The sequence below is a fragment of the Phalangium opilio genome, unplaced genomic scaffold (genome assembly GCF_054372755.1).
Source record: "Phalangium opilio isolate 3A_F unplaced genomic scaffold, DU_Popi_V2 ptg000002l_1, whole genome shotgun sequence".
Taxonomy (NCBI): Eukaryota; Metazoa; Arthropoda; class Arachnida; order Opiliones; family Phalangiidae; genus Phalangium; species Phalangium opilio.
The window spans coordinates 9,838,059-9,855,585 of record NW_028324144.1 but is presented as its reverse complement, the minus strand read 5'-3'; the positions used below and the strand labels follow the sequence as shown (position 1 = coordinate 9,855,585).

The 17,527-nt window shown below is 38.3% G+C and overlaps 1 protein-coding gene across 3 annotated transcripts in view; it reads right to left on the bottom strand.

The window, feature by feature from the left end:
• Nucleotides 1–17,527, bottom strand: part of LOC149718736 (DNA (cytosine-5)-methyltransferase 3A-like) — a 68,295-nt gene that overhangs the window by 10,767 nt on the left and 40,001 nt on the right. For all 3 annotated transcript variants that reach the window (XM_089852162.1, XM_089852160.1, XM_089852161.1), the window contains exons 6-11: nt 9,207–9,344; nt 6,411–6,455; nt 3,134–3,178; nt 2,512–2,645; nt 2,119–2,183; nt 338–392 (exon numbers count right to left, since the gene is read on the bottom strand). In XM_089852162.1, coding sequence (XP_089708288.1) covers nt 338–392; nt 2,119–2,183; nt 2,512–2,645; nt 3,134–3,178; nt 6,411–6,455; nt 9,207–9,344 — 482 coding nt within the window. The remainder of the gene's footprint in view (nt 1–337; nt 393–2,118; nt 2,184–2,511; nt 2,646–3,133; nt 3,179–6,410; nt 6,456–9,206; nt 9,345–17,527) is intronic.

Genomic DNA, 17,527 nt, shown 5'->3' with positions numbered 1-17,527 from the left:
TCGCTATAAGACGCCTCTTCTTTCTTACCCCCCCCCCCAATACCGAGGAAAGGAGTCCGGGACTTTGACGCGCGCCCAGATTGCTCTGTTCTCCATTCCTGCTTCTAAAATTACATCTATCCCTGTTATTATTAACTCATACAAATTTCCTGAGGGAAAACTTGTCAGATAAAGCAGTATACTGGCATTCTAAATTTTGCGAGTTCCGTAATGAGTAAAACACTTTGCCATCTACTAATAAAAAATGCAGAGCCTCGTTTTGGCCCGCAAGTGGGCCTTGCATAGAGAAAACAATGAGACCAGTTTCAGGATGAATAGCTAAAAAATTGCAACTTACATTTTGTACTGCATCTGGCGATACTAACATCTCAATACATTCTGTACAGTAGCTTCTATATTAAAAAAAAAAAATCTTTATTAGCCAGGGTATTGTAGTAGAATTCAAAGTTGAAAGTGAAAACACAATAGTTTTCAAGATTAAATTCTACCCATTACAAGGTTGGATTCTATTAGAGAGAATAATGGTTAACTGCCCGGGTATTGAAGGAAATACTTTACTCAGGTTGGTGAGATATGAAATAAATAATAGAGCTATCGCCGTTGTAACATCACGAGTTTAGCTTAGGCAGTGGGTGGCCATGTTTGGTACCGCTTTGGTTCTATGGACGAATAGCATAGGTGACGTCACACTCAGGCTTCTGAGATAGTTCTATTACCCCAAATGTTTGTCACAGTTTAGAAAAATAGAAACAATTCAGAGGATTATCACGGTGGTATAATATTTTACGCGATAAACCAATGAAACCAAGATCATCTTGGAAGTCAGTATTTTTCGATTTAAGTTTTCTCGCTAATATTATTAAACGATATATTAAGCTTAATTTATGGAATGTGTTCAAAGAAAGCTTTAATTCGATGAGGAAGTTAAACCTCTTTTCCATGTATATATAGTTACACTTAATACTCTCCATAGGAGCACTTAGCTTCTATTTACAGGGAGAGGAAACTCGGATTTTCCCCCTTAGCCCTTAGCGTACCTCGGTTCTGAGCAACGCTTTCGTTCCTCGCGCGCCAAGGATCATGCCTTTCAACGAACGAGTGAAGGCGGCCATCTTTATTGTTTACATAGGCTCACTTTTTTTGCCAGCGAAAACCGAGGGGAGGGGGTTAAAATATGTACCCCATTTTATGGACAAATAGTTTCTAGTGTCTACGTTTCCTAAGAGCGTTTACAGTACTAGAGGGAGAGGAGATACCTCTCCCTGTAAATTGAAGCTCCGTGATAGGAGTCTAATTTCGATATCCAGTATTCTTGATGACAAGAAATCCATGGGGATGACACATGGTCCTAATTTATGAGATGCACTTAAAACTTGCCTACTACGCCATAATACACGTTAGTTAGTGGCAATACTCGAAGAGACTTATTGGTGATTTGGTATTACATAGATTGTACCACGTTTCATATCAATTATAAAGCAATTTATGATCATGAATTAGAACGTTTAAAATGGGATAAATTCAGCGATACGCCTTTTTACTTTTCAAATATTTCATAGAATTTTTCATTAACTCAAGACGACTAATCATTTTTCAGTGTTATGAAACCTCTCCATAAATTAATTTGTGTATAGAAAGTGAAAGGACGTTCTTGTTTTACAAGTTGCACTTAGCAGAGAATTTCATTTGAATTTCTATTGAAGATAGTGGAAACACTTACTAGCTTATAATGAGCGTTTCAAAAAAACCGAGTTAGTAAATTTAAATGGAAAATACCGGTTTAAACACAAAGTTGTCGAAACTTTCTTGATACAAAGTTGTCGAAATTTTTTCATACAAAGTTGTTGAATCTTTGTTGCCACAAAGATGTCGAATCTTTGTTGCCACAAAGTTATTGAAACTCTGTTAAACGTAATGGAAGAAGCTTTACGTTTCCCCTTCGGTCTATATTTAAAGGTATATGGCAGCATTGCACCTCCCGAAATGGCGCTAGGTTTCGCGACGACCTTAGCTAGTCAGTATCGTTACTGATTTATATCGATTCCGCCAATATGGATCGGTACCGGGTTAAGACAAATAGTGACACCCCCACTAAAAAATTATCAAGATTGGACGTACCTATTGCACTCCTTTTCATCACAAATTACAAATGAACCCTCTAAAGAGCACAGCATACAGTTTGTCTGTAAATGAAAAAAACATGTTGGTTTAATTTGGTCATGTAGAGTTACCTGGACCCGACTTAATATATGTTGAAATTAAATGCATTTTTGTTTAAACGTTTATTACATTTGTTTTAATTTTTATAAGAATTGTGACATGTAAGACTCTTTGAGACTTAAATTCGGTGTTTGCGCAACATGTTGAAAAATGAAAATAAATTTCTACGAAACAATTTCCACACTTTAGACAGTCTTCAACTGTCACATTGTTCCAGCATTATTAAGTTAACAAAATAAGGCCACGAATTGAAAATTTCATAATTAATTAGGAAATAATTTGCACACTTACATATAATCCATCAGAACCTTCGGTAAAAAATGTCCTGGTCAAATGATCTTTGCAGTTTTGGCATACGCCACCTTCCATTATTGGATGCTGTATGACAACTCTGGCTTCTAGCGAATCACAGGCAATACATATTTCTGGTATGAAATGAAAAAATTCGGGTATATTTGAAATGAAAATTTTCGTGTTTATAAATGAAATGAAAAATGTCTGTTATAAATGAAATGCAGTACAAATTTCAATAAATTTCTCAGATCATAATTGTAAACCCTGTTGTAAACGAACACTTTACTATTAGCATAGGATTGCAATCGAATTAAGGCATATTCGGTAATATCTAATACACTTTATAGTAATGGGAAGAATGGAATGAATATTATTACTAGCTATAAACTGTAATTTCACCATCTAGAATTCTCAAATTAACCTATGTAATATTTCGGTTCTAAACGGCGTGGAATGTTATAGATGTTCAAATAATTTGAAGCTGAATTTAATAAATTAAATGACACACGATATGTGAATAAGAACTCCCTGTTCAATGATTTCAAACTACCCGCTTAATGACAAGAAATAAAAGTAACAAATTAAAAGTCAAAAGCTTTAATGAATAAGAAAAAATTACCTTTAATATTTAAAGATCCATTTCGGACTTTTTCCAGCGCACTTTCTAATATCGGAGAAAAAAAATAATAATACACATAAGAATTCAAAGTACCAAAATATTATGTCGTTCGTTTTTAGTAGGAATTCTTTTCTATTGTCTCAAAAGTTCTAAATATGTATAGCCCGGGACCATTAAATTTTTGGCTAGGACATATTTAACCTTGCAGGTTCAACTTTCTTTCTCACTATCATCAAAAGAGAATTTTATATACGCCCTAGGCAAAGTACCGTACGCGTACAAGTATTGAAATCCTTGAAACAACTCTCGTTCCTTTTGGACATAGCCTTACCTCGAAACTGGTATTATGTTACACTTTCAAGTCTCTACTTTCAAAATATCAAGTTTTTAATATAATTGAACCAAAGTTTCTATTTTTAAAATCCATTGAAAATTCGCGAAAACTCAGTTTCGATATATCAATAATTTTGTCTTGTCGAGCTTGTTCGCCCGTTTGATGACATCACTATGACGTCAGCAATAAAAGAGCGAGAATCCTCGCGTCTCAAGCTTCTCGCCAGTCTAAACTCTGGGCCTGATAGCAGAGAGAGTGGCACCATCTCACGTGAAAAAATATATCTGTGACGTCGGAGTACGGGAAATGTTTTACCCTTTCATAAAAGTGGATTTCAAATGAAGCATTTTCAAATACATATTGCCAAATAACCAGAAATCTGAGAATTAAAAGCTTGGTATTTTTGAATTCACAGAAATTAATTCTATCTTTTGTTATTTAAATCAGAGGTTTTTCAAACGAAGCTTCTCATTCCCTTTAAGTTAGGTGGGTATAGTTGGATTAGGATTAGGCAAGAGACAAACTGTGGTATTTTAGATTAGCTTGTAGGTTAGAAGAAATTAGTATAGATAAATTTAGTTTTGGATTAAAGTAAAGGATTGGTTCGGTTAGGTTTGCTTTAAATTGGTTGGGTTGGGTTTGCTACGAATTGGATAGGTTTTGAATATTTTAGTCAAATTGGGTGAAATGATTTTTCGGGAAACGAAATATGGGTAATTAATGTGGGTGAGATGGGGTAACCACGAAAAGCGTTAAGTATATTTTTACAGTAGGGTTCTTTACTTGCAGGTTCGAATATAATGTTACCATGCGTCGTTCCATTTTGATGCTTTTTACGTTAATTTGCAACTATTAGTTGGTTAAATGATAATCCCAATTTATAGTTCAATCTTGATAAGGGTTTTGAATACAGATATCGTTTTTGGGAAGACACGCTAAACATCATGGTGAATAACGTTTTTCGAGGTTGATAAAATTTCGAAATGTTTTCAGATTAGGATTAATATACAGATTAGATTTAAATAATTTCTGCAACTTTAATAAGTTTCCTCGCAAATAGGAGTCATTTCGAAATTTAAGAAGCATGAAGGGATCAAATCTGAAGCTCTCCGAAAGTAAAATAGCTAGGATTTAATGTGATACCAGATTTATTTTGTGATATTTTGTTCAAAAATGCGAAAACCAATCAGTATTAAAGAAAAATCTACTTTTTTGATAGAATTATTTTTTTAATACTCAAAAAACGTAAAAAGTACACTGCTTTAAAAACAAAACACATTTTTCGCTATGAATTTTCTACTACACTACGAAAACCACTGTTGGATTTAATGTGATACAAGATTTATTTTGTGATATTTTGTTCAAAAATGAGAAAACCAATCAATATTAAAGAAAAATGTACTCTTTTTTTTTGATAGAATTATTTTTTTAATTCTCTTAAAACCTAAAGAGTACAATACTTTAAAAACAAACACACATTTTTCGCTATGAATTTTTTACTACACTACGAAAACCACTGTTCGATTTTAATACAAAATTCTTCCAAATAATGTACTTTTCTTGACAATTATGTTTTAAGGTCTTAGGAACTTTAGGTAATATGTTTTAGCCTAGGAATATGGATATCTTTTGCTTGTAAACAATCAAAGTGGTTCCTTTTACGCTTCGAAATTAAAAAAAAGTAATAATAATAATAAAAGAATAATTTTCTTGAAAAATGGTAATTTGCATTTTCTTGGTCCTTGGAACCAAAATATCACAAGCAAATGGGATATCAAATTACAGCCTAGCTTTTGCGCTATCTTTAAATGATTAAAACGTAGACAGTTTTTCAGAGTTTGCGTTTCAAAGATGATCCCCTTCTTGGAAAATGTGGAAAGAAAACTATTAATTGGTTGTAAACCATTAAAGTATAAGAAATTTCGTTATCATTATTGAAATACACGCTGCATAGAACCAAGAAGTGATATCTAGTTTACTAGGGAGAAGGTATAAATTCGCCACATTTCTAGCTTTATCTCCAGTCCAAACGTAGGTCCGGAATTAATCCCCGCCTCTAAATTACAACCAGCATCTCATTGGTTCTTGAAAACTCACGTCAGCGCGACGGTAATGACGAAAATTACTGACGACACCGGAGAGGCGAAATTAGCCCGGCTTCCTTTTACGTCCCCCCTTGTATTTTGAAAGAGGGACCGGGACTATGGCGCGCGAATACTGAGGCATCTTATACCTTCTCCGTAGTAAACTAGATATCCCTTCTTGATATAACCCTAAATAGAAAATATTTCGGTAAAATAGTAGTATGAGGCCTCCACGGATTTTTAAAAGTTTATAGTCGTTTCCTATAGTAAACGAGGTGGGGAACACGATGCCGTCAAAATTTAGCACCGCAAATGATTTTGAAGTTGTTGGCTTTTTTTATGAAAATTGCAATATTTTGGAAAAGGACAAATCTAATAGAAACTGAACCTAACCTAAAACTAACCTAACCTAACCTAAAATATCCCAAACATAATCTAAACAAGTGTATGCGCCCCAAATATCAAATATAAAAACAACCATAAGTAATATGTGCTACCTTTTTTTTTAAAAAAAATCATTTGCGGTGAAACATTTTGACGGCATCGTGTTCCCCACCTCGTTCGTTTACTATAGGAAACGACTATAAACTTTTTAAAATCCGTGGAGGCCTCATACTACCATTTGGCCAATATTTCAAGATTTTATGGACCAAGAAAACTGTTATTCGCCATCATAGACTTAAAAGTTTAGTAGAAAGAGTATGGTAAAAACGTAGGCCTAAAAAACTAACGTTATTTCCGAAACCCGGTAGGTTTAGTTCTTAATCAGAAAGTTTTGCTATAAATATATTACCCGCGTGGGATCAAGATATAGTTTACAAAAGTAAAAATCAATAGCTTTAATGAAAAATAAATTTACCTTCGTTATCTGAACATTTTTTCCGGGCTTTTTCCTGCGCACTTCCTAATTTGAATAAAAAAGTACAATTATCCAAAATGTTTCATCAACATAAATAATTCAAGGGGACCATAGAGCTATCTCAGAAGCCTTAGTGTGACGTCACCCATGCTATTTGCCCCTAGAACCAAAGCGATACCAAACATGACCACCGATTGCCAACGCTACGCCCCTGACGTTTTACCTAGGCACGGACGTCACAACTGAGATGGATCTATTGTTCAAGAACATAGTATTTTAGTAATAATTTCGGTTCTACTGTCTCAAATGCTCTTAAATAATAGCGCGGCTCCCTACAAGTTGACTTTCCTTAAGAACTCCAGTTTTGGCTTGGCGAAGCTAGAGGCATTTGTGGGCGGGATTTATACGTGCATGTATAAATACCGCCCACTAGCCTTTGCCAAGCCAAAACCCGGAGTTCAGGAGCAAAGCCCCCTTGTAGCAGAGATAATTTATAATAGGGAGTGGAAGCTCTTGCCCTTGACAATGCTAAATACAATCTAGCTCAAACAAGTAGGCTGCGACGCTAAAACTGGCCAGGTAAATTTTCGGTCAAATGACACTCCTTTAATTTTAAAGTTTGCCCTCAATCACTATTGGTTGTACAATTACCCAATAAGGGTTCGCGATTTCGAGTGCAACTGGCGCCATTTGGAGTTATTTTAAAGTAACAGGCGGCTCCATTATCACTAGTTATGCCACGAATATTCGGTTACTATTCGGTATTCGGCCTATTCGGCCATTTTTTTCGTATTCGGTATTCGGCCGAATATTTCGTAATATTCGGCCGAATACCGAATCTCCAATCATGAAGGAAAAAAACGGAAAAATTACTCAAAAATTATTTATTTCAATAACAATTTTTACTTTAATATTTATAATCTACCAGTGGTAAGTTGTGATGAATAAAAAAAAGCATATAGTGACACGATCTACTCGCAAATGAACCAAAAACCTAAAGACGCTATAGACGGGTCCTATACTGTTAAAAAGAGCGCGTTGAAAAATCGTAACTTCCCCCTTTTCATTCCCTCCTTCCCGAGTTTATCACCAACGTTGAAAGCTTCCGCGCAGGCGCGCTGTAGCAGAGGCGGTAGAGAGCGGATCTAAACAGTGTATCCCTCTCTCTGCTTGCGCGCCAATATTGCGCAGAGCAGTAATCGCGTTACAGCTAATGCCGAGAGGAGAGGAGAGTTTTCCCACGTGACCCTACATTTCGCGTAGCCGTCTGCTTATTCACCTCACCATTCCATACCCTTCTTCTTCCATGATGAGACCTGTCCCATTGCGGTCCGTGCGGGGGATGTACGTATTTCGCGGAACGGGTTACAGCTCAAAACCGGTTTCGCGCGAGTTGCACATATCTCACGCCCGAATATTCCCTTTCCCTAAAAAAGTTGTGTCCATCTCCTCTAGAGACCCTTCCGCAACATTATAGAACCACCCTAGAGGGAGGGGCCACAAAAAAAATGATACCGGAAATAGACCTGGCCAGTTTTGTTGATCACGTGATTTTTGAGCTACATAACATTCCTAAGTTTCCACTCCCTATTATAAATTCTCTCTGCTTGTAGGGGATCCACTGGAACGGCGTCATGCTTTAATATTTATAGAACCAGACCATCAAGGTTTAACAGCAACGCTTGACCATAATTTTAAAGTTTAATTAAATTTTGGTGTAAAAGTGGTTTTTGAGCCAAAGAAAATAAACTTAGGTCCTCAACTGTGAAGCAGGGGCCTTTCCCCCCTCCCCATCTGATAACATGACTTCTGCGATAACAATAGTTGGTTAAATAAAAATCTCTTCATACTCTCGACTAGGAGTAAGAATCTAGCTTTGCATATTGGATAAACTACTGGCTATCTAATTTAGTCCTTGCTTTTTTAAATAACGTAGTCTGCTCTGCTTTCTGTGTGTTGCTGTCTTCTTGCAAATTGCAATCATGGTGACTAATAAAGTGAATAAAAAAGCTAAATGGATTAGGGGAAAACGTGTTGTCTACTATAATTATATTAAATACACAATAATTACAATAAAACTACAAAAACATAGGTTACTATGGTGCCATTTGAACTGTGGCACCATAGGCAGGACTTCTTTCCCAGCAGCACTGCTAGCAGACGCTACCCCGCTTTGTTGCCAACTTAATGATAACGCGCATGCGTGACCGTTAAGCCGATTAAAAAAAAAGTATTCATACTTTCCTCTCATTCAGATTTCAGAAGACGGGGGGCAAAGCAAGGAGAGAGAGATATATTTAACCAGCTATTATAGATTTTGCCCGACATTTTTCACAAATTACGAAAATTGTAAGATATTCTGATAAGGTCAACCGATTTTATAATTTGCAAAATAGTCGTTCTTGGCTTTGCACGCAAGGGGACCATTTTCCAATATGGCACTGAAAGCTGGCACTAAGCAGCTGGGAAAATTTTCTCAAAATGTGACAATATCCCAGCCTTGCGCGTAAGCTTTTGATAAATTTTGCTGATAAATTTAAAAGGGGCAAATTTATCATTTTATATAATCAGAAAATGAAATTGCCCTAACTTGGCCTGATTAGTGTCTTGCTGAATTAGAAATAAAATCGGATTGACTATGGAATAATCCCATTGTTAACTTTAAATGACGATAAGTAACTTCAATATGCTTCGTTGACCCGGAGAACCTTAAATTACTATGCCGCAGAAAGCATTGTATGGAATTGTCGGCTCCTTATGTTCATTCATGCACATGTTAAATATCAATAAGATTACCTTTTTTAGTCGCATTGTTTTTAACTTCATCATCATTTTTTCTTTTCGTTGGTAAATTCGATTTTTGAGTTTCCTTACTCGTTTTCCTGGTCTTTAAATCATCCAGAATTTTTTGTGTGCGTTCTGTAATTCGGGGTCCTGAAAAATATTTCAAAACAATTATATTATTTACTCTAAACGTTTTTCCAAATAAAATCGGCAGAAAGTGATGTTTTAATAACAGTACTAATCCAGAATTAGCTACCAAAATGAACTCCATCATTGGAATGCACTAATTCCACAAGGCCTTTCGACAGAGAAATAGCCGTTTTTTCTACTTATTTTTTTATTTTAGAATGTTGCTATTATTTACTTGACATGAATTTCAGTAAATATAGATAATAATGCATTGAACAAATTAGCTCTAATGACTCCTGTTTTAAACTTAACATTTGTCTAAAAATCGAGATAATTTTAATTTGGTACTCCCTTGTTAGAACCAGGGACAGATGTAATTTTAGAAGCAGGAATGGAGAACAGTTAGTATTTACTTCAGTCCGACTCATAGCCCAGTATAGAGACCCTCCTTCCGACACGTAACGAAAATTTTAAATTATCTCATTGGCTCACGTAAACTACGTTTTGATGACGTTGCTTACGGGGACGGCGAAAAATACGTAATTCCTTTCTACCTCTGTCGCTATGACCCGACTCTTCTTTCATACCCCTCCCCCCGTCCCGGGGAAGGGGTCCGGGACTTTGACGCGCGCCCACATAACTCTGTTCTCCATTCCCGCTTCTAAAATTAAATTTATCCCTGTTAGAACCCAGTAAATAAGGTATGCCAGGAAATTTTTGATTTTTGTTAAATTTAATTCATAAAGGTCTTATCTGGGGAGACTTTTTTAAATGAAATCAGACTATTTAAATTAAAGTAATGAATCCTTTGGTGCTGTTTTCCGGCCGTTCCACTTAGTATACCCTGGATACAAAATGCGCGTGAACAAATTTGTTTTCACGCTATAGGATTGGCAAGTCCATATATCCGACGACAGACTATTCTTATTATTTGATATACAGGGTGTTTCTGAAAAGTCCATCACAAATTAAGGGGCGTGTTTATGGGACCAAACTGAGCGGAAAGTACCAAAGAACATGGGGTGTACAACATTTTGTTACGGAGATATGGCCTTCCAAACATTCGCCCCTAAAACAAGGAAATATCCAAAAATGAGGAGTAACACTTAAGACCGACTAACCAGCTTGTTTAAAATTACTAGACAATTTCAATAGCCTTTAATCGAACAATTGATTTCTACCTTTACTAATCAGAAGCGTATAAATGAGTAGAAGTATGCCTACGGTGGTAATGTAAAATTAATCCCAAGTGACATGATGTTTCAAGATCTTCCCAGCACCAAGTAAAATGGTTCTGATTGAAGGGACTTTTATTAGCACAGCGTAAACAACGTTATTTTCAGGAATTAGTCCAAATGTCCACGGGCGGCATTACAAAAACGAGGCAGTCTTTCGAATGATACTTGGACATGTTGGAAGATCCCTGGCTTGTTCCTGTTATCTCAAACCGTAAAAAGCTACGCAAATCTTCATCATCACGGACAACACTCTTGTACGTTAGGTATGACCTTGAGAAAACCTAAAAGGACATCTCGAATGTATTTGAAAAACCCATCTCCAATTAAGGGGCGTGTTGTTTGTTTCCAACAGAGTAAACTCGCCCAGAGAACAATTACAATGCAGAGCCACGTTTCGGCGTTAATGGCCCACAAAGGTGGTCCCAAAAACAAGAACAAACTTTAATTTGTTTCGTTCAGTAAGTGTTTCATGTGTCATAGATAAAACGCCATGATTAATGCACGAAGAAAATGAATTTATTGACAAGTTTTAACATTTAATTGCAACTAGTTACAAAAATTGTTCAAAGTGTTCACCACCCGCGTTAAGGCACACATTAGCACGTCTTACAAATGATTCCCTTACACGTTGAAAAATGCCTGGAGTTTCGCGAATTGTTTGACAGCCGTGAATTATTCGTCGACGTAGCTCTTCAACATCGGGCACTTCAGTCTGATAAACTAAGTCTTTCAGGTGGCCCCAAAGAAAGAAATCACAAGGGTTCAGATCGGGTGATCGAGCAGGCCACTCCACAGGTCCACCTCGACCTAACCACCGCAAAGGGAAGGTCGCGTTAAGATAATTTCGGACCGCGATGCTGAAATGTGGTGGTGCACCATCGTGCATGAACCACATTCTGTTTACCAAACCTAAGGGTACGTCTTCGAGTAGTTCCGGTAAATCGTCCCGTAAGAACTGCAAGTAAGCCACACCGTTTAACCTGGGCTCTAGGAAATTTGGCCCAATTAAATTGTCACCCACAATACCACACCACACGTTTAAACTGAATTGTACTTGGTGACTTCTAACGCAAGTTGCGTGGGGGTTTAGCTGGGACCATTGATGTTTATTATGTAAGTTAATAATACCATCCCGTGAAAAGTTAGCTTCGTCAGTAACCAACAAATCCCGTGGGAAATCGATATCGTTTACTTTAGCCAGAAACCACTGACAAAACGCCGTGCGTCGTGGGTAGTCCGCTGGATTCAAACCTTGAACTTTTTGAACATGGAAAGGATGAAACCGGTGGCTTCTGAGGATTTTCCACACGAGCGTGTGGTTTACGCCTAATCGGCGACCAACTTGGCGGGTACTTGATTCAGGCTCGTCCTCGAAAATGGTGAGAACTTCGTCTTCTACGGCCTCTGGGATGGCTCTCGCTCTAGGTTGAGGTCCAGCCGGTTGGATTCGTCCATCTTGCCTCAAACGTCTGTCCACAGCCTCGAACGTCAGTCGATTTGGTAGTCGCCTCTGCGGAAATCTTTCCTGATACAAGCGTACAGCTGCAGCGGCATTCCCCTCGGCTAGTCCATACATTAGGTGCATATCCGCATATTCGGCATTTGTGAAGAAAGGCATTGTAACAGACTTCGTTGAATTATGAGTTTAATAAAACAAACACATGTACGTGAAACCTCTTTTATTCCTTTCTTAAAAAACATAGTGCTCTGTTTTAGTGCTCTGTTTTTTAAGAATAGGCGAAGTTCTCACTATTTTCGAGGACGATCCAAAAACAAGCAGCCGCCAATTGGTTTGCTGATTAAGAAAAAACCACACGCAACTTGCGTTAGAATTCACAAAGTACAATTCAGCTTAAACGTGTGGTGTAGTATTGTGGGTGACAATTTAATTGGGCCATATTTCCTAGAGCCCAGGTTAAACGGTGTGGCTTACTTGTAGTTCTTACGGGACGATTTACCAGAACTACTCGAAGACGTACCCTTAGGTTTAATAAACAGAATGTGGTTCATGCACGATGGTGCACCACCACATTTCAGCATCGCGGTCCGAAAACTTGTCAATAACATTTTCTTTGTGCATTAATCATGGCGTTTTATCTATGACACATGAAATACTTACTGAACGAAACAAATTAAAGTTTGTTCTTTTGTTTGGGACCACCTTTGTGGGCCATTAACGCCGAAACGTGGCTCTGCATTGTAATTGTTCTCTGGGCGAGTTTACTCTGTTGGAAACAAACAACACGCCCCTTAATTGGAGATGGGTTTTTCAAATACATTCGAGATGTCCTTTTAGGTTTTCTCAAGGTCATACCTAACGTACAAGAGTGTTGTCCGTGATGATGAAGATTTGCGTAGCTTTTTACGGTTTGAGATAACAGGAACAAGCCAGGGATCTTCCAACATGTCCAAGTATCATTCGAAAGACTGCCTCGTTTTTGTAATGCCGCCCGTGGACATTTGGACTAATTCCTGAAAATAACGTTGTTTACGCTGTGCTAATAAAAGTCCCTTCAATCAGAACCATTTTACTTGGTGCTGGGAAGATCTTGAAACATCATGTCACTTGGGATTAATTTTACATTACCACCGTAGGCATACTTCTACTCATTTATACGCTTCTGATTAGTAAAGGTAGAAATCAATTGTTCGATTAAAGGCTATTGAAATTGTCTAGTAATTTTAAACAAGCTGGTTAGTCGGTCTTTAGTGTTACTCCTCATTTTTGGATATTTCCTTGTTTTAGGGGCGAATGTTTGGAAGGCCATATCTCCGTAACAAAATGTTGTACACCCCATGTTCTTTGGTACTTTCCGCTCAGTTTGGTCCCATAAACACGCCCCTTAATTTGTGATGGACTTTTCAGAAACACCCTGTATACTCAGTTCCAGCATCTGGTTGTCAGCACGCGCAAAGCTAGGTCTCTGTGTAACTTAGATTTGTGCGCGCTGACAAGATACGAAAGAAATATCCATTTTCTGGATCGAAAATATCGAGATTTGTATCCTGAAAAATGAGTCATTCGTTTGCCTTTTGCCTATCTCTGCCTTAAGAAAATGTATCCCTTTTCACTCAAAGTATTTTCATTAAAATGTGTATAGTATATTCGCAATGCACTATTATATACAAATCATAATCCCTCTTTTCAGTCTCCCTTTAAAAAGACGAACGATACTTCTTCTACTTCTACATCTACATGATCTACACCTACATCTTCAGACTTAGTCAAACTAATACCCCCATCGTTAGATGTACATCAAAGGATGTGGCTAAAAATCAAAGTGGTTCGTTTTTCAGAGTTTACGCTCCAAATTTGACCCCGCGTTTTTGAAAACTTGGAAATAACTCCTATTTTCGAGAATACCATTTATGTTAGAGAAATGTCGTTATTATTATTAAAACCGAAGCTATATACTCGAGTTAAAGGGAGGATGAAGTAGAAAATCAAGTGATTTCTACCTAATTATAAGAGCAATCTGCATAGTGAAACACTCACGAAATTTCTCCATGGTATTTTAAAATGTATATTTGTTTGAGATTTCATAGATAATTTGAAATTAGCATATCTGACCAATCTAAATACTACCATGAGTTAATAATATGTTAGGTCCCTATAAGTTACTCAGGCAATTCATTTTTATACTCCAGCGTTTTCTCCCGCGCCGCCGGCTTCCCAATTATATGCGACGCTCTGCGGCCGCCTCGTGAACGAAAATCTTATTTACTCTTCTTTCCGGTTTTTCTCCGGAAGCGCGTGTAGTGGAAGCTAGCCAATGATATCGGAGCTATTTAAGCAACCGAATATTTTGCTCACTAGCCTCTTAAGAAAACAGTTAAGAGATCAGTGGATTGGATTTAGCTCAGTTGTATAATTTTCTGGTTTCCAGTTACAATAACAACTCTTATCTTTAGTATTCTTGATCAATATCGGTAAATTGCATTGAGTTCCTGCATTTTTTGTCTCAGTACTGACACAAACGCCATGATTTGTGTTAAATTGTTAAAACATAAACATTCAGGACTAAAACACTCCCTTGGTAAAAAAGCACTTTAAAGCAGCCGACGACTTGAGGTCGAGGAGCCGTACTAGAGGCATTTTTTTTCGACAAGAGAGAGCGCAACATTCGGATTTTTTTCCCGCGCGGGCGAAATGAGAAGCAATCGCTGGATACATTACGCCTATGGAGCCTGAGTAACTTATAGGGAGCTAACATATTATTCACTCATGATACTACTAAAAGCTGGGACCGGATCTTTCCTTACAAACTTGTTTATCGTCTATCAGAAGCCAAGGCGGCCACTATAAGCCGGACTCCGGAGCCTCCGCAATCTATCTAGGTCCGTGACTATCGTGAAGCGAGAATATTATTTTAACTACTTTAGTTCGCCGTTTTTTCTCGTTTGGTGGCGCTTTTAGTACCGTAAAATAAAAATAAGTTCAGCCTCGTGACCCCGTCGACTGCTACAATATTAGGGCAAAGCAGAGACGTAGAGCGGTGAAGCCGAGGTCGCGGATAGTAAGAAACGTTTTAGAAAATTTCCGAAGACCTTTATTAAACAATCATGCCAAAGAAATAACCGATAAAAACTGAGAGGTTATGAAGGTTTTAAAAAAAATCCTCTTATGGTATAATAAAACTGTGAATTAGCAACTTCAAGAAGTTTTGTTTTACTAAAAAAAAAAACAATGTTAAAATATCATAATTAATTTTTTTGTCCATACAATCTAACCAATAGATTCAATAAAAAGTGAATAGCCCCTGAATCAATTACCTTAATTTAAGGGTGAAGCCTTTCTTTTTCAAAAAAAATTTTATAATTGGCCCCTAAAATATCAACGATAATTTATGGAAGACCCCGGTCGCATTGGTAATAAAAGCACCATCTAGTACACGTATAGGGTGAAAATATATCCTCTATGAAACTGGATATTTCCCCACAGAAAAATCGACACGCACGGCCCTAGATAGATTGCGGAGAGCCATTTTACTTTCTATTACAATTCTCCGATAATACGATCTCTCTCGAAAGTGCTAGCTTATCTTGTTTTTCTCTTGGCGAATTCCACTGGGTCCTCCCGGAACGCTCCCATGGAGCAATAAAAATAAGAGACCCTAATTACGGAAAAACAGTCTTTAACGATCCGGCAACTACTCCTCCCATGTTTATTGCTCCATGGGAGCGCTCCGCGAGGACCCACTGGAATTCGCCATCTGTGTCTAGTGTTATGTTGTCACGTGACCCAGACGAGGCTAGCTTATTCACGTGATCTAGACTGGCCAATAAGAAACTTACACGATAAACAAAGCTACAGTCAGGCTAGTTAGATCGGGGAGACGACAGTCAGGATCAGATACTCGAGCGATGTAGTCATTCTTAATGTTAATTTAACGAGCTTATGTCAAAGTAATAAAGATACTGTTTTTAAGTTTTATGTTGACTTATTATTATAACATGGTGATAGAGGTGGGATTACGGCCCCACGCAAACGTATACAGAAAGATCCGCACCGTCACAACACGCCAAGGCCCAAATTGATTTCGACCACAGAAGAAGGAGACTGACCCCAGATGGCATCGTTCAAAAGCCCTGAGCAATTTATACCCGGTACAGACCCTGCTACCGCTTGGAGGGAATACAAAGAAGGCTACGTCATATACGCCACTGCAGCCAAGTTAAATGGCGAAACCGTATCGATTCAACGCGCCACATTCTTACACGTATTAGGCCCGGTCGGCAGAAGAATATACAATACGCTTCCAATTCCAGAAGTAGATGACGCCCGTACCGTTCCGGTAATTATAGCGGCATTTGACACTTATTATCAACCATACAAAAACCTGCTCTATTCGCGTTATTTGTTTCTAACAACGAAACAACAAGAGAACCAAACATTCGATCATTTCTTCACGGAGTTGAAGGCCAAGGCTTATGAGTGCGATTTTACTCCATTAACTGATCAATTGATAACCACCCTAATCGTCGTAGGCATACACAATGACAAACTACGGAAACAACTACTATCTACACCCAACCTGACACTTGACATAGCTGTTGCCCGATGTCAAGCGGAAGAAACATCCAGCATTCAGGCCTCCTTGATGGGCACACAGCACGCCACTCGGGTAAATACAACAAACGACATACCAATTGCGACCCTTGATGCAATGAATCGACGGAGCTTCCAGACACGGCGACCACGTCACACCGCACCCCCAACCATCTTGCGCCAGCCACACTACCAAGCTAACTCTTCGCGCTTTTCAACCAGTAATCGCCGGAATACCCCATATGAGGAGCGGCAACCTAATAACGACTGTCCCAACTGTACTACAAGTCACGGGGGGAGACCTTGCCCAGCACGGAACTCGAAATGTCTCAATTGCAACATTAGGAGACACTGGCGCCCCAAGTGTCGAAAGACGTTTTCACTTCAAGAAAGACAACAGGCCCAGGAGGACAGAGAGCCCTTACAGGACTACTCACGCCAGCCCATGGTATTTGACGAGATCCCAGCCGATTATAACGAGGTTTTCAACTACAGTATCACATTGGACACCCACACACTTGATGTACCCAAGTTAGAACTACGTCCACTTACACACTTACCGAGAGAGGACGAGATCTACGACCAAATATATCTCCTTGACAAGCCAATAACCTTCAAGGTGGATACAGGATCTCAAGTAAACATCATTCCAAACCAAATTTACGAAACATTACCAGGCAGGCTGACACTACGACAACCCGTCCACACGGTAACAGCATACTCTGGCCATACAGTCCCGATAGAAGGCATAGTCGATCTCCCATGCACCTCTTATAATGCATCAATCACCTGCCCATTTTACGTCATAAAGGACGACCGGACGCCAATCCTGGGTGCCGCAGCCTCTTTTCAACTAGGCCTCATTGAACACCACCGAAGACCATTGGGACCACGTCCAGAATATCAAGTGAACTCTA